We start from the raw sequence: 22,643 nt of genomic DNA, 5'->3' as shown, positions 1-22,643 counted from the left end.
TAATCAGTATAAACTCACTTGATAAGATTCGGATTGTAATCTATAAGATTATATGAAATGGAATCGATATTTAAATGTCACTAATGGACTATTTTCGCGTATGAATATTGATTCAACATGGCGGATATATGTGTATGACAAACCTTGTAAATATTTGTGAGTATATATATACCATGCCTGTTTTGCAGCTTCTGTGTCGATGCCAGATAATTGGTGCTGCAATCTCATTCATCACTGTTTAACAGTATTTTCGTTTACATCATGCTTTGTTCTACAGGGCCGCTAGCAGCACAGGCTTTGCAGGTTTTGTTGACACGGCCGTGTCCAAACACTTATTTCGTTTGCTCTGCACTGTCTGGGATGAAAACAACTTCATGACCACGCATCTCGTGCTCGATGGAGCTACGTGTCCTATTAGTGCACGGTAGAATAGATACTTTCGAATAGTTAACTCTATGTTGCATTTGACGTAATTTCTCAAAGTGAAAGTGGTGCATGATTGAGATTTCAAATGATCTTAAAAATCTCATGATTATTTATTATATCCATAGACTAATACGTAGTTAGCCGTAGCGTGGGTAGTAGGTCTCTGCTACAGGAAAAAGACAATTCTGATCCCACATCTAATATGCATACTTACAAAGTCTAACTTCTGGCGGATGCATAATAATACATAATGGCAGTCCCAGCTATCTAGTGATGTTTATTTTTAAAGTGAATCTTGAATATCGTAAATGCAAAATGTTGATAGGCCAAGATGTTATAAATTGCATGGCATAGCGAGAGATAAAGTGAATTTTCAAGTTCTACACACCGTATAGAAATTTCTCCAAAATAGCCTTGGACCTGTCGAATCTCCGATGCTGTTATGGAGAAGGTTCCTTAATTTTTTCTCATTATTACTTCTGGATTCTGCGTAATTTTCAACCTTTCTTTGATGCATTGAAATAAAATTAGTGCAATGCAAAATTGCAAAATACTTGTATTATTGTTGTATTCCCCTTGATTAAATATTTCACCAACCAACCAATATATCATTGCTCAGAATACTAGTGTAATCCTGGTAAATACTAGCCACAATATACCGCTTGGCTAGAGAGATCATCTCTTAAGCTCGATCGGTTGAGCGTAAGACTAGGAAGACAGAGGTCCCGGGTTCAATCCCTAGCGGAGGCAGTGATTCAAATTTAATTGATCATGCACTGTGTTACATTGAAGCCCATGTAGAGACTCGGGAATGATACTCATCGCTGTAACCCCTGGAAAACTCGAGAACAAGTTCTTTCCTGCAGGGGGAGTATGTAACCCTGGTAAATACTAGCTGCAATATACCGCTCGGCTAGAGAGATCTTCTCTTTAGCTCCATCGGTTGAGAGTGAGACTAGTAAGCCAGAGGTCCCGGGTTCGATCCCTAGCGGAGGCAGTGATTTAAATTTAATTAATCCTGTGCTCTGTTACCTAGTTCTGACATCAATATTACAAATGATGACCATATGCATTATCTCATATTTACAAAGGTGACTTTACTACTTAGTAATAACATAGCAGCCAACTACACGGCTATACCAAGTGTATGATTATCAAACATAAACAAGGGAAAGTTTGGTGTTGATTCATATAATTTGGAATTTAAACCGGTACTTATAGCCCACCGACATGAGATGGTAGGGTGTTCAAATCATTCCAACTGTTAACACTGCTTGTTTTTGCTATTTCTTGAAAGTTTAATTTTAGGTTCCCCATTATATATATAGCTACTACTAGTTGTGCATGTTCAATTTTTAGACTGGTGGGAACGCAGCTTAATGGTCGACAAATCAGCCGTGGCTATTTTTTATTTTTTTTTATCGTTAAAACTTATTGTTATTTCTGAAAAAGTTCTTCATGGTATTAGGAATTGTTTTCAAATTTTATGTGAATTCTAAGTCCTATAAAACAATTATTTGTATCTTAGGCTGACCTAAAGCATTTTTATCATTGTTGTACCCTTGGTTTATCTTACATCTGATAACAAACATGTACATGTAAGCTACTAGTAGAACATTTATTTGATATGGTTTAGACTGATGTGGACATTCAACATTTGTGTTAAGTTCAAATTTGTTGAGTTATTACAAGTGATTTTATCACCGAATCTGTATTATAGTTACCTGGATCATCTCAGCTCATTGTTACTTTTATCATTTTAGCCTGTACTTGATGACAGTTAAGTGAACTAAACAATATACTTATAATTTATAATTACTATACAATATTCAAATTGTTGTCCATCCTTCACATAACATTTTCTCTCACAAAAAAAACATCTATTCTCTTGAAGGTCAGATTTTAGCTATTACCATTAATATGTTTGAAACAGATTATGCAAATTTGTGTTTATTACATGTTTATACTGACCACAGACTGTGCTGACACTGTAATCCTTATCGTTTGTCAATATCTAATAAGTCTGAAGACTTGACTCTGAATGAAGAACTTGACTATATATAACCATAATATGTACAGTTTTATGTGTATTTTCAGACAAAAGACCAAGAACTCTATTTTACTTTCAAAAAGACACGATGATAAAATTACATAGAAAAACAGTGTCTTCCATTGGTTGACTTTCCTGGCTAGCTACGGTTCAAGATATTGATCTCTACTGGAAATTCAGGATGTGAGACCACTACATTGGGTGAAGAAATATCAGTATATTTTACAGTCATCTATTGAACATGACTGCACCACCCTAGTGTCCATTCATCACTGCTGCAGAAAAATTAAGAGTAAGATTCAAACAAAATGCTGATACATCAGAGTCTTCAGTTAAAGTTATGCAGTTAAATTACATCTACTCTTTCACAGAGATTTGAAGGGTTGGAAATTCAGAACAAACAAACACTGATTGAACAATTATGTATGTATTCAATGGTTTCAAAGATATCCACTATCCTTTATAAAGAAACTACTATAGTTATTTCACAAGCATCTTCTATGAACCGATGGAATGTTTGTAATTAGTGAATGAGGTGGGGTTTTTTTTATTGAAATTAAAACCCTTTATACATAATGTAATATTTAACCATGATTGTATCTACATATGAATACAAATATAGCTTATTTTGTTTAAGTATGAAAATTTACACAGCTTTTTATCCTGTCAAGTGTGAAAATTTATATCATTTCGACCCAGATTCAAAGTTCATTTTTGGGAAGTCAAAAAGCCTACTCTCAATGGTCAATAAACAAAGTCAAATAATACATAAGTCCATGCTGTAGATTTTGGATAAAGATAATATATATTTATATTTAAAAGCAATACTTAATTTTAGAACTTAAAAAAACACTTTCATTATATATAGTCAAATTATCTCGGAGCCACATAAGCCTTTTTCTGTATGTAGATTGATCCACATTGTACATGAAGATTCTTGTTAGGTAATGCAATGCTTCCATGTATAATATCAATAAATAATATGTACACATTTCCTATTTATGAATAGAATTGGAGCAGATAGTATTAAGTAATTCTACATTTATTTCACACAGAAAATGGACGAACGAAGAGTGGCAGACTACTTTATTGTAGCTGGATTACCAGAGATCCCACTGCCACTGGAAGAGTACGCAAACGAAGCTGTCATAAAACCTACCTATAAACAGGACCCTATCACAGACATCAGTGTCATCAACAAGACACTAGGAGAAAAGGTTCCTAAAGGATTTACCTGTCTAGAGAGAACCACAGACGGTTTCCCAGCAGACCTTAACCATGGCAGTTTACGCTGTGCTGAAATGTATCTGTGTTTTCGCAGGAGTAGAGACAAAACACCTCTCACAGATGTAGGGTAAGGCTATTAGGGATAAAATTGTATGTTTCCCTATGAGGAATTTGTACTGCACAGTTATAAATCATTCCACCAAATAATCTTTAAAGCCAAAACAATTTGATGGACATGCCTCAAGAGTATTAAAACTTCAAATTCACGATTATTGGTTAGTTGTTCTTCTCATAGTTTTTAGCAGTGTTTAATGTGAAAACCTGTCCAATACTTACAGTGTGCTGTTTGAGGGGAAGGAACGCCTCATGTCGGAATGTGAGGTGGTACATACAACACCATTCGGTAGTCCAGCCAATGTAAACAACAGCAGTAACGGTCGTACCTATATCACATACCGCCGAGCCAAGGAGACGGCTGCCAGTGACACACTGGCTGTGGTGGATATATGTGTTATACTTACAAACAAGGTAAGATGCAGGTCATCATCAGAACTCTCCAAAATTAATTTTGGTTGATGTTGATCTAATCCAGGTATTTTTCAAGGGCATTTTTTGGGGTTCAAAAACTGGTATTTGTTTTACTGTGTATAAATTTTTAGGGATCTAAGTATGGAAACAGTATTTTTCTGCTATAATGCATATTATATAATTTACACAATTTTCAAACTCCACCAACCTGGACATGTTAACATTGGACACAAAAGTCCCTTTAGTCAGATTAGTCAACAATATAGAATAGGACCAGATTTTGCACTATGTGTGCATAAATGGGGTCGTTTTCAGATTATTATGATTTGAATGGGATTCCAGAAAATAGCTGGTGTCCTGTTTGTTTTATGTGCTTAAATGCTGTAGGGACAGCTTAAACACAATTTCTGAAGACAAAATTATTTTTTTTTCTTCCTGTTTGAAGTATCTGTTGGATGTTTAAAAAAAATTCAAAATCATTTATTGAATTTAAAGCAATATTTTGAATTTGCTTCAGGGAGAAATTCCACCTCATGCATATCACAGAATTGAAAAGAATCTGAACAGAGGAATGGTATGTATACAATCCTTTAGAATTATACTGCAGAACATTTTGTTGCCAGTGTGTAATTTTTGTTTGTTTTTCCATGCGATTGAACATGTTGAAAATAAACAAGTGGTAAATTTTAGTGAAGTTAAGAGTTACTTCCCCTGAATCAGGTGTGAGGGCTATTCCATTAAAATATCTACCTGACCCCAGGACTCCACAATAATTCACTTTTATCCATGGTTGGATTGCCTTCCTATTACTTCTATGTAATTTATATAATAAATTCTATAGGTGGTACCCCTTAATCAAACCTGAAGTACTGGGGTGAGATAGATGTTATACTGGATAATGACATGGTCATAGACTGGATCCACTTTAGACTTCATTGACTGCATGGTTCAATACCCTGATGACATGTTGTACTCCAGTAAGAGAATAAAAAAAAAACATAGCTTAAGGATTTTATCTGATGATTCAAAAACCCATACAATGTTACAGAAATATAATCTATGTTGCTATTGGCAAATTAAGATTTGAGCGATAATCAGAATTTTATTACTCAGCTTGCGAGTTGAACTGGGGGAAAAAGTCAAAATACAGGAAGAATAATATGTTAATACAATCTCTTATTTTATCTGTGTATTTTTGTTACAATAATCTGTTTTGTTTTTAGGTGGGGTCTGATGTCTTCATCTGCTATAAAAAGGCTATGACTAAGATGGATGTTCTGGCCTACCAGCCAGGTAAGATTGGGGCTTTAATGCTGTGGTACTGCTACAAAATTGACTCTCAGGGAAATCTCATAAAATCAAATCGAATGGTGAATGTTAAATCTGACGTCTTTATTTTGTTGTTGTAATTATCTTCTACTGCCATGTATTTTAATTATTGTGATCGAGAAATACACATCAATAAATTGGATAGCAAAGATAAAACTGATTAAATCCATTTAGAGATTGTTCTCTAATAAATATAATAGACTGGACGAAATGTATTTGTTTCAATAAATGTGTTAAAATTCTGTATCCTCAGTGTTAAGGAGGGATTACCAAATTTATTTCTATTTTTGTGCTCATTTGTGAGATTTTTAATATGCAGCTTATTTGGATCGGTACCCGAGAGAGGATTACTTGAGCTTCCCTCTACCTGATTCAGTACCTTTATTCTGTCTACCCATGGGAGCTTCCATAGAGTGCTGGTCGGCGAAAGCCCAACATCCTCTGCCTGTATTCTCTACGTTTGTACTGACAGGGTCTGCAGGAGAACAGGTAAGCTCAATTTTGTTCTCTTATGAGATATCATTAGAAATTGTTTATCTTTGGTCCCAGTGATATCATTAGGAATTGTTTATCTTTGGTCCCAGTGATATCATTAGAAATTGTTTATCTTTGGTCCCAGTGATATCATTAGGAATTGTTTATCTTTGGTCCCAGTCACATCATTAGAAATTGTTTATCTTTGGTCCCAGTGATATCATTAGGAATTGTTTATCTTTGGTCCCAGTGATATCATTAGAAATTGTTTATCTTTGGTCCCAGTCATATCATTAGGAATTGTTTATCTTTGGTCCCAGTCATATCATTAGGAATTGTATATCTTTGGTCCCAGTCATATCATTAGGAATTGTATATCTTTGGTCCCAGTGACTATCATTAGGAATTGTATATCTTTGGTCCCAGTGATATCATTAGGAATTGTTTATCTTTGGTCCCAGTGATATCATTAGGAATTGTTTATCTTTGGTCCCAGTGATATCATTAGGAATTGTATATCTTTGGTCCCAGTGATATCATTAGGAATTGTTTATCTTTGGTCCCAGTGATATCATTAGAAATTGTTTATCTTTGGTCCCAGTCATATCATTAGGAATTGTTTATCTTTTGTCCCAGTGATATCATTAGGAATTGTTTACGTTTGGTCCCAGTGATATCATTAGGAATTGTTTATATTTGGTCCCAGTGTAATAGCATTTACCAGAGAATTTAGATGGATTTAAAATGTTAACATTTTGCCATAACCTTTTTACATTATCATACCCTAACATTCCATACACTATAAAGTCTTTGTTATAAACATGTTAAAAGTAAAACTTGATGATTGAAACGTGTGTAAATTAAAAATAGAGGGAAATGTAAGATATGTAAAGTTAAACAGGGAAGCAGGTGTGTTTACTTGAATTCTGTTTTGACACTCAGAATATCAGATTATACTGTACAGGGACAAATTTCAATATGAGTGATTCTATATTACAGCTTTATGGTGCGGCTGTGACATTTTACGAAGAATTTCCAGAAGAAAGACTCACAGACCTACAAAAACGCCATCTGGGCCTGAAGAATAAGCATATTCGGGAGCAGTACCGTATTCTGAAAACTGTACATGCTCACAAAAGTATCTGCTTGCTTTCTCATTGGCCCTTCTTTGATGCGTTTCGCAAGTTCCTGACCTATCTGTACCGTATCTCCATCACAGGGCCCCACTCTGTCCCTCTGGAGAGGTAAGGCGCTGTGACAGCTTACAGATAAAAATTACTGGGGATTGTATCAACCTTAATAACAATAAAAGTTGTATAATATAACTAGCCATGATTGTTGTACAGATGTGTTCATACAATTGAATAGCATGTGTCATATCAATATTCGATAATTAGCAACTTGCATCCAGACATTTATATCTATAATGAAAATTCTGATTCCTTAAATTGATAACTTATGCACACCTCACACACTGTAAGTGATAATCTTCAATATTGACTGCAGACTTGAAAAAGGAGAAGATGTATCGTCTCAGAACTATTGATGTAATAAGATATTGTCAAGGATATGTCTTCCTGTTTCAGACATATTTCCCACTTCATGTATGACGTCCCGTACCCATCTCCTCAGAGGCCACGCATTCTCGTCCAGGTAAGTCTACCACCATTTCATAATTCATGGAAGTCAAAAGGACTGAATCGACTGAAATATATTTTTACCGTGTTGTACATAATATTAAATGATTAGATAGGTAATTCTCACAAACCAGTGTAATTATACTGTTTTCTGGATAGATCGACAGTGTAATCTTCTTTCCACTCTTTGATTGTGATGCTTTACGTAAAATTTAATTTTGTTGATACTGTTCGCAATAGTGTTATACTTTTATCATATAATTTTGAACTTTATTGCAGTTGAACCATGAAGCCCTGTGTTTGTCTATGCCAGAGGACTCTCCGTTACCTCAGACGTAAGTAGTAAATCTCAATAGTTTATATACAACAATTGTAGGCTATCATCTCTCAGGCTGTACCATACTGAAACAATTACAATACTTATATACAGCAGTAGTAGGCTGTCATCTCTCAGGCTGTACCATACTGAAACAATTACAATACTTATACAGCAGTAGTAGGCTGTCATCTCTCAGGCTGTACCATACTGAAACAATTACAATACTTATATACAGCAGTAGTAGGCTGTACCATACTGAAACAATTACAATACTTATATACAGCAGTAGTAGGCTGTCATCTCTCAGGCTGTACCATACTGAAACAATTACAATACTTATATACAACAGTAGTAGGCTGTCATGATCATCTCTCAGGCTGTACCATACTGAAGCAATTACAATACAGTCAAACCTGTCTATAACGACCGCCCAAGGGGAGGCAGAAAAATGATCACTATAGTCATGTTGCCTATATAGACAGGTCAAAATTATCACACCAACCAGTTAACGTGAAACTGCCATAAATAACTTGTCATCGAACAGGGCATTCTGTAGACTAATCAGTTTTAACATTTTCAGAAGTCAAATCAATGCATACACTTTATATATATATATATTTTGTTATAAATCTGAAGGGTTAAATCTTCATCAAAAAGATTTAATATGTACAACAGCTAGTGTACCAAATTTTATAAGCAAACAGATGTTAGAAGTTTTGAGATTGTGACTGTGACTATTGAAGTTTTAATGTTTTAAGTCTGGGACTAACCTGTACTGATGTATTCTATTTGTTCAAGTCACTTTAATTATAACTACAATTTTATACATAGTAGTGAACATCCAGCTGTGTTAGTGTTACTTCTGTCATCGGATCATACTTGTCTGGATGTGTGTTGAAGGGAGAAATACTTTGTCTTGTTTCACACCCTAGAAACACATGAAAAGAGAAAAAAAGGCTATGAATAGCAGCTTATTAAAGTTTAAAATTCAGTCAGCCATTATTAAAAGAGAAATAAAAGACTATAAAAAGATGCTGAATGTTTGTTACAGTGGTGCTTCCTATATAACGATGCTGAAGAACCTTGGGCCCGAGAACTGTATGAACCTTCTACTACACATACTGCTAGAACAGAAGATCCTTCTTCATTCCTTACGGCCAGCTGTCCTCACAGGCGTGGCTGAGTCGGTGGCTAACGTAAGCTATCAACACTGGAATATTGACTACTTCTATGAGAGACATTGTAGGATGACTTTGGTAGAGAAACTATATCGCTAGGTGTTGAGATCAAGAATTGTGATATTTCTGACACAGAATAACATTCTACATTCTAATTTACAGCTGAAATCATCATTACCTCTGTATTACCTTGACCTCTCTGAAATCGGTATTTGTTCTAAATGAAATAATGCTATCTAATAAACTGCTTGTAGATTTCGATTAACCTTTATATGGGTAAAACCCATATTCGTACCTATATATGGGAACATATATATTTTCAAACAACTTCAATTATCTGCATTTTATATACTTTATATAAAACATTGTATAGAAAGCATTTGTGACATGAAGCTTACATGGAAAAGTATATTTATTGGGATGGATAGAACACATTAGCTACCCAGAACTTTCTTAGCATAAAACATTCCTGCTAAATCAGTGATTGTTTTTATCAGAAATATATTAATAGTTTTATAAGACATTTGCTCACAAAGAACTAATTATATTATTTTCAAGATTTTTGTTACAACCACTAAAGATCAGTGACATGTTCCATAATTCAGAGGTCTATTTCTATCATGTCATTAGAAAGGAAATTTAATGTTTGCTTCCGTTGGATAATTCTATGTTTTTCTACCAACAGATGTTGTTCCCGTTACACTGGCAGTGTGCCTACATTCCTTTGTGTCCGTTGGGTCTTTCCTACGTACTTAGTGCACCGGTTCCTTTCATTGTCGGTATGTAGTCATCATTGATCAGAACACGGTTCCTTTCATTGTCGGTATGTAGTCATCGTTGATCAGAACAGATATTCCTCAAATTGATGCATTTCAGATTGCTGAAAAGGAAATTAAAAAAAAAAAAAATCAATATTCAACACAAAACTTAATGTCTATATATATATTAAAAATAGCTAATGATCTGAAAATAGCGGGATCACAACTTTATTATAATACTTTAAAATCACTTTCCAACATAAACACAAAAATTATACTCCATAATATCAAATGAACGTTATAAAAATTATCCTACAAATCACTATTGCTAATTTCAGTACCAGGTGCTTGCTGTTTATATATTTATGAGTCTGATAAAGAATGCACAGAGTGAATATGATCATATCCTGGCATGTTGTAGAATTTGTATTTTGTTATAGGTGTGGACACTCGCTACTTTGATCTGTATGATCCACCACCCGAAGTGATCTGTGTTGATCTAGATACCATAGCAATATTTCTGTAAGTAAAGACACTTCTTTTACAGTCTTCAGTATATCAGATTCATTACAACCCGTGAGTTATTCTGAGTTTGGAGTTTAGAGATACTTCTCCATCAGTCTCTAGTATGAGTCAGATTCATAACAACCCGTGAGTTATTCTGAGTTTGGAGTTTAGAGATACTTCTCCATCAGTCTCCAGAATGTGTCAGATTCATTACAACCCATGAGTTATTCTGAGTTTGGAGTTTAGAGATACTTCTCTCACAGTCTCTAGTATGTATCAGATTCATTACAACCCGTGAGTTATTCTGAGTTTGGAGTTTAGAGATACTTCTCCATCAGTCTTTAATATGTGTCAGATTCATTACAACCCGTGAGTTATTCTGTTTCACAAATAAAAGAATTCTGCTAGATTATAATTTGTGTGATTGTAACCTTCACCTCAGTTTAGACTTTTGAAATATAAGTAAACTAAAAGTGATAAGTAAATAAACACTAACTTACTATGTATTGTATATTTCAGTCCTGATGACAAAAAGAATGTCACCTACAAGCAATTCCCAAAGGTAAGATATGTCTTATTTTAGCTGGTGAAATAAGAAAAGGAAACAGAGACTTTACAGGGTGACATTGATGACAGCTGTAATTCTCACCTTAATGTTAGGAAGGTTTGGTTTATATTTACATCTTACTGGGTAGTGTGTAACATCAAGTTCTACACTTGATCACATTATGGTGTTCATCGGTCAAGGTTAAAGGGTGAAATGTCACCTCTGAGTTACCGGTAGTGTGTAACATTAAGTTCTACACTTGAACACATTATGGTGTTCATCGGTCAAGGTTAAAGGGTGAAATGTCACCTCTGAGTTACCGGTAGTGTGTAACATCAAAGTCTACACTTGAACACATTATGGTGTTCATCGGTCAAGGTTAAAGGGTGAAATGTCACCTCTGAGTTACCAGTAGTGTGTAACATCAAGTTCTACACTTGATCACATTATGGTGTTCATCGGTCAAGGTTAAAGGGTGAAATGTCACCTCTGAGTTACCGGTAGTGTGTAACATTAAGTTCTACACTTGAACACATTATGGTGTTCATCGGTCAAGGTTAAAGGGTGAAATGTCACCTCTGAGTTACCGGTAGTGTGTAACATCAAAGTCTACACTTGAACACATTATGGTGTTCATCGGTCAAGGTTAAAGGGTGAAATGTCACCTCTGAGTTACCGGTAGTGTGTAACATCAAAGTCTACACTTGATCACATTATGGTGTTCATCGGTCAAGGTTAAAGGGTGAAATGTCACCACTGAGTTACCGGTAGTGTGTAACATCAAAGTCTACACTTGATCACATTATGGTGTTCATCGGTCAAGGTTAAAGGGTGAAATGTCACCACTGAGTTACCGGTAGTGTGTAACATCAAGGTCTACACTTGATCACATTATGGTGTTCATCGGTCAAGGTTAAAGGGTGAAATGTCACGACTGAGTTACCGGTAGTGTGTAACATCAAGGTCTACACTTGATCACATTATGGTGTTCATCGGTCAAAGTTAAAGGGTGATATGTCACCTCTGAGTTACCGGTAGTGTGTAACATCAAAGTCTACACTTGATCACATTATGGTGTTCATCGGTCAAGGTTAAAGGGTGAAATGTCACCTCTGAGTTACCTTTGACCCATTGTACACTGGACACAATGTTACATTGGAGCGATTCATGTCTTACAGATTTTGTAGTTACAATATCAAATGAAATATGTCTACCACCAGTGTATCATCTGTTTCACTAGCAATGTAATGTGATCGCCAGTTCCACATTAAAACAAATCATATTTTCTCTTGGAATTAGATTTTTTTAAAGAGGTTTATGATATTATACAGGCCATTTGCTGTGCAATATTGACATTGAGTAAAAACGATGTAGCATTTGTACAAAACATTTTTTTAAGATATCATCTTTGTATTGAAATAATGTCACACTACTATCTAGAAAAAAAGAAATGGCTCTGGTACCAAATTGTGCTATAAAGAAGAGAATTGTTGGGAATCCATTCTACTTTATATGACTTCTGATTTTACAGAAAGCTGCCAAGGTCTTGTACAACACCCTACATCGACTGTTTGATGAGTTGTGTGCCCAGCGATCTCACACACACAGCATTGATGAAATCTCACTGGAAATGGCTCCCATAGATCATGACTTCAAACGCAAACGCAAAGAGGTATACATACCAGATATCAGACAATGATTCAGTCTAAATTGTCTAGATAAAGATACAGAATATAGGGCAATGATTCAGTCTAAATTGTCTAGATAAAGATACAGAGAATAGGGCAATGATTCAGTCTAAACTGTCTAGATAAAGATACAGAATATTATACAATGATTCAGTCTAACCTGTCTAGATAAAGATACAGAATATCTGACAATGATTCTGTCTAAACTGTCTAGAAAAAGATACAGAATATTATACAATGATTCAGTCTAAACTGTCTAGATAAAGATACAGAATATTAGACAATGATTCTGTCTAAACTGTCTAGATAAAGATACAGAGTATTAGACAATGATTCTGTCTAGAAAAAGATACAGAATATTATACAATGATTCTGTCTAAACTGTCTAGATAAAGATACAGAATATCAGACAATGATTCAGTCTAACCTGTCTAGATAAAGATACAGAATATCATACAATGATTCAGTCTAAACTGTCTAGATAAAGATACAGATTATTACACAATGATTCAGTCTAAACTGTCTAGATAAAGATACAGAATATCAGACAATGATTCTGTCTACACTGTTTAGATAAAATACAGAATATCAGACAATGATTCAGTCTAACCTGTCTAGATAAAGATACAGAATATCATACAATGATTCTGTCTAAACTGTCTAGATAAAGATACAGAATATTATACAATGATTCAGTCTAAACTGTCTAGATAAAGATACAGAATATTATACAATGATTCAGTCTACACTGTCTAGATAAAGATACAGAATATCAGACAATGATTCAGTCTAAACTGTCTAGATAAAGATACAGAATATTACACAATGATTCCGTCTAAACTGTCTAGATAAATATTAGACAATGATTCTGTCTAAACTGTCTAGATAAAGATACAGAATATTAGACAATGATTCTGTCTAAACTGTCTAGATAAAGATACAGAATATCTGACAATGATTTAGTCTAAACTGTCTAGATAAAGATACAGAATATTATACAATGATTCCGTCTAAACTGTCTAGATAAAGATACAGAATATCAGACAATGATTCTGTCTAAACTGTCTAGATAAAGATACAGAATATTATACAATGATTCTGTCTAGATAAAGATACAGATTATTACACAATGATTCAGTCTAAACTGTCTAGATAAAGATACAGAATATCTGATAATGATTTAGTCTAAACTGTCAAGATAAAGATACAGAATATTATACAATGATTCCGTCTAAACTGTCTAGATAAAGATACAGAATATCAGACAATGATTCTGTCTAAACTGTCTAGATAAAGATACAGAATATTATACAATGATTCTGTCTAGATAAAGATACAGAATATTAGACAATGATTCAGTCTAAACTGTCTAGATAAAGATACAGAATATTACACAATGATTCTGTCTAAACTGTCTAGATAAAGATACAGAATATTATACAATGATTCTGTCTAGATAAAGATACAGAATATTATACAATGATTCAGTCTAAACTGTCTAGATAAAGATACAGAATATTATACAATGATTCAGTCTAGATAAAGATACAGAATATTAGACAATGATTTAGTCTAAACTGTCTAGATAAAGATACAGAATATCATACAATGATTCTGTCTAAACTGTCTAGATAAAGATACAGAATATTAGACAATGATTCAGTCTAGATAAAGATACAGAGAATAGGGCAATACTTTAGTCTAAACTGTCTAGATAAAGATACAGAATATCAGACAATGATTCTGTCTAAACTGTCTAGATAAAGATACAGAATATCTGACAATGATTTAGTCTAAACTGTCTAGATAAAGATACAGAATATCAGACAATGATTCTGTCTAAACTGTCTAGATAAAGATACAGAGTATTAGACAATGATTCTGTCTAGATAAAGATACAGAATATTATACAATGATTCCGTCTAAACTGTCTAGATAAAGATACAGAATACCAGACAATGATTCAGTCTAAACTGTCTAGATAAAGATACAGAGATTAGGGCAATGATTCAGTCTAACCTGTCTAGAAAAAGATACAGAATATTAGACAATGATTCTGTCTAGACTGTCTAGATAAAGATACAGAATATTAGACAATGATTCTGTCTAAACTGTCTAGATAAAGATACAGAATACCAGACAATGATTCAGTCTAAACTGTCTAGATAAAGATACAGAATATCAGACAATGATTCTGTCTACACTGTCTAGATAAAATACAGAATATTAAACAATGATACAGAATGATTCAGTCTGAAATTTTGAGATAAAGATACAGAGTGTTAGACATTTATTCTGATCAATGCAATTGACAGAGAACGAGATGGTTAAGATAAGCACTTATGTTTCATCTTTATCCAGGGTTTTATTATTAAGCTGGTAGCTTACTAGCTTACAGGTAATTTCTGTAGTTATTCCATCGTGATCATACCATTATGCACAGCAATTCACTACAGATTCAACCAAACCTAACTTCGTTACTCATTGTATTTCAGACACTGATGGAATTGCAGATACAGGAGGCCTTCCTACGGTTCATGGCCTGCATTTTAAAGGGTTACAAACAATTCCTAAAGCCTATCACACATGCTCCAACTCAAAGTACGACCGACACGACATCACTCTTCGACATGCAAGGTTTGTAATGGATTTGTCCTGTAAAGTTTAGTCGTCCTAGAAAGGTTAAAGGTAAAGATTAAGTGTAGCTGAAATTAAGTTTACTGAAAATGGTTTGTGATCTACTAAATAATTGATAATGATCACATTCAGAGGCCTTATCAACTTTTACCATGGAAGTGTTTATAAAACAAACATATGTCTTATAATGATGATTTTTGTCATGCTTGTGATTAAAAGTCACAAAAAATAAGACCGGTGTGTGTTATTCTTCTGTCAGTGGAGGTGGCAACATTTCACTTTTAAAGATTTGCATTTAGATCTGTTGCTCAAAAAGTTTAAGTCTAGCGTACATTAGGGGTGAACTGGTTTTCCGCGGTGTAACTGAACCACAATACTTTTCTTTTGGTTCGGTACACAGTATAGCGACGGCAAATTACAGTACATGCACCGTGAGTGGTAAATTTTTATATGGGTGTCTATTTCACTATGCGCCGGGGAAGGTAGACCGACGATATATACAAAGGCTGGTTTCTGATTGGTCAAGCGAATTTGATGAGCCCCAATCGAAAAAGGCCTTACATTAAAGCAATATTTTTATGGGAAAATGGCGCTAGTGCTGAGAGATTCCCTGGCTTCCTATCGATCTTCCGTATAGAAACATTTTGGTTTCAGATAAAGGATGTGACGGCAGCTACTTGCCGAATTTGTTTTACATATATTCAACGTCAGCTATTCATCTATTTGTATTTTGGTTTATATATCTTAAAATAAAACGAACCGAAAAAACCGAACTGTCAACACTATACCGCAATACGTACCAAACCGAGCTGAAAGTGTACCGTTTCACCCCTAGCGAACATTCCAACACATCCTTCATTTACAGAATATTAATCAGAATTTATGGTCAGTGACGGCAAGTTAGGGATGCTAGGAATCTGGACTTTGAAGTTTTGTGTTCAGCTCTGTTTCTCAAAAATTGTCAATGTTATTCAAACCAAACCTGAAATATAGTTGTATTGTAGTATGGACATCTAACACACATTACATGAATTTTAATATTTTGCTGTATTTTTGGGTTGAAAACCTTAGATTTTGAGAAATTAATACAAAATCTTCATTGCTTCTTCAATTGTTTTATGAATTAGTTTATAGCCAAATTGGGAGGAATTCTATGATATAAATTGATTTATTTGCTTGTCACTTTTTAGGAAGTGTTAATTTTTAGGTAAAAATGTTGGGTGAATTTTGAGGATTAGTGATTTTGCGAAATTTGATTTTTGTTTTGCAATACATAAGTATTTAAACATGGTTGTAATGTATACAGGGTGCTTCCATGCTATCACTTTATAATGTGGACCTTGTTTGGTTGTTTGGGGGAATTTTAATGTATACTGGAGTTTACTTAATACTTGCTATAGTGTAAAAGTGGAGTGGCTAAGACATATAATTATGCCTCATTACATTACTCTTTATAAAGTGCTTTAAACATTTTTTCTTTCCTTCAGGGTTCTTGAAGAGTAGAGACAAAGCCAATATGAAGTTCTACGGCCAGCTAACAAAAACTCAGACGTTCATCAGATTCATCGAGGAGCGATCTTTTGTATCGGACAAAGATGCCAGTCTTGCTTTCTTTGATGAATGTACAGAAAAGGTTTGTGAGCAGTTTTGTTTCAGAAATTTACTCATCATGTCAGAGGAAAACATTCAGTAGTTTTCTTCAGAAGTTGTTAATGAAGCTTTAATTTGACCATATTAAAACTTAAACATAATCTGCTGATGGTTATTCCAGTGAAATATATCCACTTTAGGACTCCAGAAAATAGGGAATTCTAAGCTAGCTGGATGCAGGAGAAATTTTTTCTTATTATATGGTACTGTTAAATTACTTACGTTGGTGGTTCTTGTTTTTTGAACTTTGAACTTTGAATCATCGCATTGAGTAGATAGTTGGCTGGAAGAGACCTCAGAGCTTCCCCGACCCCGGCAGACTATCCAACATTGCTGGGGAAACATTATCTGCTGATGTACTTTGTGTTTGTTCTTGTGGAAGATGTGAAGTACACCCTTTACCTAAATCTCCTTTTCTAAAACAGATTCAGAGAATAATGTTTAGATAATTTTATTTCAGGTGGATGAAACAAAAGAAGAACCCAAACTAATAGAAATTGATGATTCTCAAAACAGGTAAGAGCAGTTTTCAGTAATCTGATAACCTGAATTCATAACATAAACATTCATTGGAGTAAAATATAATTTATTATCTTACTGTTAACTCTTAATATTTTATATTCATTCTTTGAATATATTCTTCAATCAATATTTTTTATGGAAAAGTAATGCAATGACAATGCTTTAGTTATTTTGGAGAATTATCTTTGGAACTCTTCTTGCTATTAGGGGAAAAAACAATAAGTAGAATGTACCTGAGATCTCTGACAACATTTTACATCCGTAGTTGGGTAATGGTAGCATTCTCTGAGATCTCTTGACAACATTTTACGTCCGTAGTTGGGTAAGGGTAGCATTCTACTGTGCCTTGTATAAGGACTTTTCTGTAATTCTGTTATAGTGAGAGAACAGTGTTTATCCTGCCTCCTGAGCCAGTAGGACTTCCTGAAGGGGTCAAGTACAGGTATGTTACACCAGTTATAGGCTCCCGAGGCCAACTCAATTTGCATTCCATCTCAAAGCTGGAAGATTTATCTTCCAAGATGGTGGCGACCATGTTTAAGTGTTGGTCATGCGGAGTGATGAGTTTCACTAGAGAAGGATGTATGGCACATACATGCACAGGTTTGTGTTACAGTGTTTGAGAAATCTTTAAAACTTCTTTGTTTTGGGTTATGTTCTTCCGGTTTACTTGATTTACATATACCGGAATACGATCTTCTGAGAAGGCTTCTCTTCCTTGAAAGGTGCAAATCAAATTGGCCTCAGGGCTCAAGTACAGGTATGTTACCCCAGTAGTAGGCTCCAGGGTACAGATATGTTCCACCATATATAAATTTTATCTCGAATCAATAAAACGACCATGACACTTCACATTTGTGTGATAACTGAAACATTAGCAGAAACAAGGACAAACATAATGTAATAAGTAGTGTTAAAGGTTTTCAATTGATGACACCTATTTTTATGGGAGTTATAAATTGTTCTGTGTCTATACAAACCCAAGCCTGTGATTCACAGGCTGTTGTGCTCAGTTATGTCCTATAGCGATTGAGACTGGGTAGGATTAATTGTACTAACAGAAAAGGACCTTTGAATCAGCTTTGATTGCTACCTGAAGTTAGAAAACAACGTCAACATTCATGCCAAGAAAGCAAATAGGATGGTCTTCTTAATCTTCAAAGCATTTAAGTATATAGGTGAAGAAATTTTCTCCAACCTTTACATATCGTTTTTACAACCACACCTGGAATTCTGCTCATCTGTCTGGTTTATTTGTCATAAGAAGAGTAAATTAAATATTGGAATATGTCTGGTGTTGTGCCATTAAACCTGTGCCACACCTAAGAAATTTTACATATGACTGCGAAAATTGGATATACCATCACTGGAGTACCAACAAGAGAGAGTAGACATGGTCAACCTGCTGTAACAGACACAAAGATGTAGATCCTGGAAAATTTGTTACTTACTCACTAGGATAGAATGTTCACATCACTCGAGGATGTAGCAGAACATTCTTCAATATAAGAACAACTTTTTTAATACTTTACAGTTACAACGGATTCCCAGAGCTGAAGCACGAGTTGTTCATGAAGAAAAATGTGTCGGAGTTATCTCTCCCTACCAAAGGTCCTGTATGTCCAAACAGCCCAATCTCACGCCGAACTAAACAGGAAGTGAGGACAGCGCAGAAGGTCAGTATCAAAAACTGGTCCTGCAACACCATCAACAGTCTTTATCAGGACATATCAGGGATTTGTATGCCCATTTTTCAATAGCAGATCATTTTAGATTGAGGTTTCATATCTATGAAGATGATTGGGTGATGTTACCATACAGTATTTATACATACTTTGAAAATGCTACTGAGATTGACTTGATAGATATTAACGTAATTTGATATTTTAAGCCTCCAGGATAACAGAAACAATTTGATATAAGTAAAAGATGAGATGATATAGACATGTTTTATTGTTGTCTGATCTGTTGGACTCAACTGGACTATATATTGTTTCTTTGTTTTAGAATGCTGTTCAGAACTCGACTGATCCTATGCTCTGGGCAAAGTAGGTTTAAAATATTTAAACACTTACTATACCGACAGTGGTACAGGTGAAACATGTCATTAACACTTACTATACTGACAGTCGTACAGGTGAAACATGTCATTAACACTTACTATACTGACAAAGTGGGACAGGTGAGACATGTCATTAACACTTACTATACCGACAGTGGTACAGGTGAAACATGTCATTAACACTTACTATACTGACAGTCGTACAGGTGAGACATGTCATTAACACTTACTATACTGACAGAGTGGTACAGGTGAGACATGTCATTAACACTTACTATACTGACAGAGTGGTACAGGTGAGACATGTCATTAACACTTACTATACTGACAGTCGTACAGGTGAGACATGTCATTAACACTTACTATACTGACAGTCGTACAGGTGAGACATGTCATTAACACTTACTATACCGACAGTGGTACAGGTGAAACATGTCATTAACACTTACTATACTGACAGTCGTACAGGTGAGACATGTCATTAACACTTACTATACTGACAGTCGTACAGGTGAGACATGTCATTAACACTTACTATACTGACAGTCGTACAGGTGAGACATGTCATTAACACTTACTATACCGACAGTGGTACAGGTGAGACATGTCATTAACACTTACTATACCGACAGTGGTACAGGTGAAACATGTCATTAACACTTACTATACTGACCGTCGTACAGGTGAGACATGTCATTAACACTTACTGTACTGACAGAGTGGTACAGGTGAGACATGTCATTAACACTTACTATACTGACAGAGTGGTACAGGTGAGACATGTCATTAACACTTACTATACCGACAGTGGTACAGGTGAAACATGTCATTAACACTTACTATACTGACCGTCGTACAGGTGAGACATGTCATTAACACTTACTATACTGACAGAGTGGTACAGGTGAGACATGTCATTAACACTTACTATACTGACAGAGTGGTACAGGTGAGACATGTCATTAACACTTACTATACTGACAGAGTGGTACAGGTGAGACATGTCATTAACACTTACTATACTGACAGAGTGGTACAGGTGAGACATGTCATTAACACTTACTATACCGACAGTGGTACAGGTGAAACATGTCATTAACACTTACTATACTGACCGTCGTACAGGTGAGACATGTCATTAACACTTACTATACTGACAGAGTGGTACAGGTGAGACATGTCATTAACACTTACTATACTGACAAAGTGGGACAGGTGAGACATGTCATTAACACTTACTATACCGACAGTGGTACAGGTGAGACATGTCATTAACACTTACTATACTGACAGAGTGGTACAGGTGAGACATGTCATTAACACTTACTATACTGACAGTCGTACAGGTGAGACATGTCATTAACACTTACTATACCGACAGTGGTACAGGTGAAACATGTCATTAACACTTACTATACTGACAGTCGTACAGGTGAGACATGTCATTAACACTTACTATACTGACAGTCGTACAGGTGAGACATGTCATTAACACTTACTATACTGACAAAGTGGGACAGGTGAGACATGTCATTAACACTTGCTATACTGACATGTATTGTGTTTGTGTACTGACTTTGTATTATTTAATGAAGTATGACTATTACAGTATTACTATACAATTTGTATTGTGTCCAATGAAGTGTGACCATAACTATACAAGGTGTATTGTGTCCAATGAAGTGTGACCATTACTTTACAATGCGTATTAGATGAAGTATGACCATTACTGTACAATTTGTATTGTGTCCAATGAAGTGTGACCATAACTATACAATGTGTATTGTGTCCAATGAAGTGTGACCATAACTATACCATGTGTATTGTGTCCAATGATGTGTGACCATAACTATACAATGTGTATTGTGTCCAATGAAGTGTGACCATTACTATACAATGTGTATTGTGTCCAATGAAGTGTGGCCATTACTATACAATGTGTTTTATGTCCAATGAAGTGTGGCCATTAATATACAATGTGTTTTGTGTCCAATGAAGTGTGACCATTACTATACAATGTATATTGTGTCCAGTGAAGTGTGACCATAACTATACAATGTGTTCTATGTCCATTGAAGTGTGACCATTAGTATACAATGTGTTTTGTGTCCAATGAAGTGTGGCCATTACTATAAAATGTGTATGGTGTCAAGTGAAGTGTGACCATTACTATACAATGTGTTTTGTGTCCAATGAAGTGTGACCATTACTATACAATGTGTATTGTGACCAGTGAAGTGTGACCATAACTACACAATGTGTATTGTGTCCAATGAATTGTGACCATTACTATACAATGTGTTTTGTGTCCAATGAAGTGTGACCATTACTATACAATGTGTATTGTGACCAGTGAAGTGTGGCCATTAATATACAATGTGTTTTGTGTCCAATGAAGTGTGACCATTACTATACAATGTGTTTTGTGACCAATGAAGTGTGACCATTACTATACAATGTGTATTGTGTCCAGTGAAGTGTGACCATTACTATACAATGTGTATTGTGTCCAATGAAGTGTGACCATTACTATACAATGTGTTTTGTGTCCAATGAAGTGTGACCATTACTATACAATGTGTTTTGTGTCCAATGAAGTGTGGCCATTACTATACAATGTGTATTGTGTCCAATGAAGTGTGACCATTACTATACAATGTGTTTTGTGTCCAATGAAGTGTGACCATTACTATACAATGTGTTTTGTGTCCAATGAAGTGTGGCCATTACTATACAGTGTTCCAGCTAGGATTTGAAAAGGGCAGGGCGCTGCCTAAAAAAAGGGCATTTTTGTGCGCGACATTTTTTCCGGGCCTATCTATCTTCTACCTTATTTTACAGGACAATTTAAGTACATCCATGCATTACATATGACCTGATTCATAGAGACAAATAGAAATCTGTTGATTTTTTTTTATTATTTTGTTTGTGTGTAAAAATGTCTTCTTTCTTCTCTTTATTCTTCAAATATTGTTTTAAATTTTGATGGTAAAAGTTATGACCTAGAGTAATTCAAAAATAAAATGATATTAGCATTATTTCAATTTAAGGGTGTATTGAGAGAATCCATATATATATACGATAATTACGTCCAATCAAAAAGT

The 22,643-nt window shown here is 34.8% G+C and overlaps 1 protein-coding gene across 2 annotated transcripts in view; it reads left to right on the top strand.

The window, feature by feature from the left end:
* Positions 1 to 105: 105 nt before the first annotated feature.
* Positions 106 to 22,643, top strand: part of LOC117335201 (C-myc promoter-binding protein-like) — a 45,361-nt gene continuing 22,823 nt past the window's right edge. For both annotated transcript variants that reach the window (XR_004534306.1, XM_033895187.1), the window contains exons 1-21: positions 106 to 156; positions 2,524 to 2,768; positions 3,532 to 3,830; positions 4,042 to 4,231; positions 4,749 to 4,805; positions 5,455 to 5,524; positions 5,880 to 6,049; positions 7,034 to 7,278; positions 7,621 to 7,687; positions 7,951 to 8,006; positions 9,042 to 9,186; positions 9,854 to 9,947; positions 10,367 to 10,448; positions 10,953 to 10,995; positions 12,512 to 12,652; positions 15,164 to 15,305; positions 16,793 to 16,938; positions 17,416 to 17,471; positions 17,857 to 17,919; positions 19,012 to 19,153; positions 19,485 to 19,525. Coding sequence is in view for 1 of the 2 variants with exons in the window: in XM_033895187.1 (XP_033751078.1) it covers positions 3,535 to 3,830; positions 4,042 to 4,231; positions 4,749 to 4,805; positions 5,455 to 5,524; positions 5,880 to 6,049; positions 7,034 to 7,278; positions 7,621 to 7,687; positions 7,951 to 8,006; positions 9,042 to 9,186; positions 9,854 to 9,947; positions 10,367 to 10,448; positions 10,953 to 10,995; positions 12,512 to 12,652; positions 15,164 to 15,305; positions 16,793 to 16,938; positions 17,416 to 17,471; positions 17,857 to 17,919; positions 19,012 to 19,153; positions 19,485 to 19,525 (2,246 nt within the window). In the remaining variant the exon portion in view is untranslated. The remainder of the gene's footprint in view (positions 157 to 2,523; positions 2,769 to 3,531; positions 3,831 to 4,041; positions 4,232 to 4,748; positions 4,806 to 5,454; positions 5,525 to 5,879; positions 6,050 to 7,033; positions 7,279 to 7,620; positions 7,688 to 7,950; positions 8,007 to 9,041; positions 9,187 to 9,853; positions 9,948 to 10,366; positions 10,449 to 10,952; positions 10,996 to 12,511; positions 12,653 to 15,163; positions 15,306 to 16,792; positions 16,939 to 17,415; positions 17,472 to 17,856; positions 17,920 to 19,011; positions 19,154 to 19,484; positions 19,526 to 22,643) is intronic.

This window comes from Pecten maximus, chromosome 9 (assembly GCF_902652985.1).
Source record: "Pecten maximus chromosome 9, xPecMax1.1, whole genome shotgun sequence".
Lineage (NCBI taxonomy): Eukaryota > Metazoa > Mollusca > Bivalvia > Pectinida > Pectinidae > Pecten > Pecten maximus.
The sequence above is the reverse complement of the archived record's forward strand: the minus strand, read 5'-3'. Positions and strand labels throughout refer to the sequence as shown.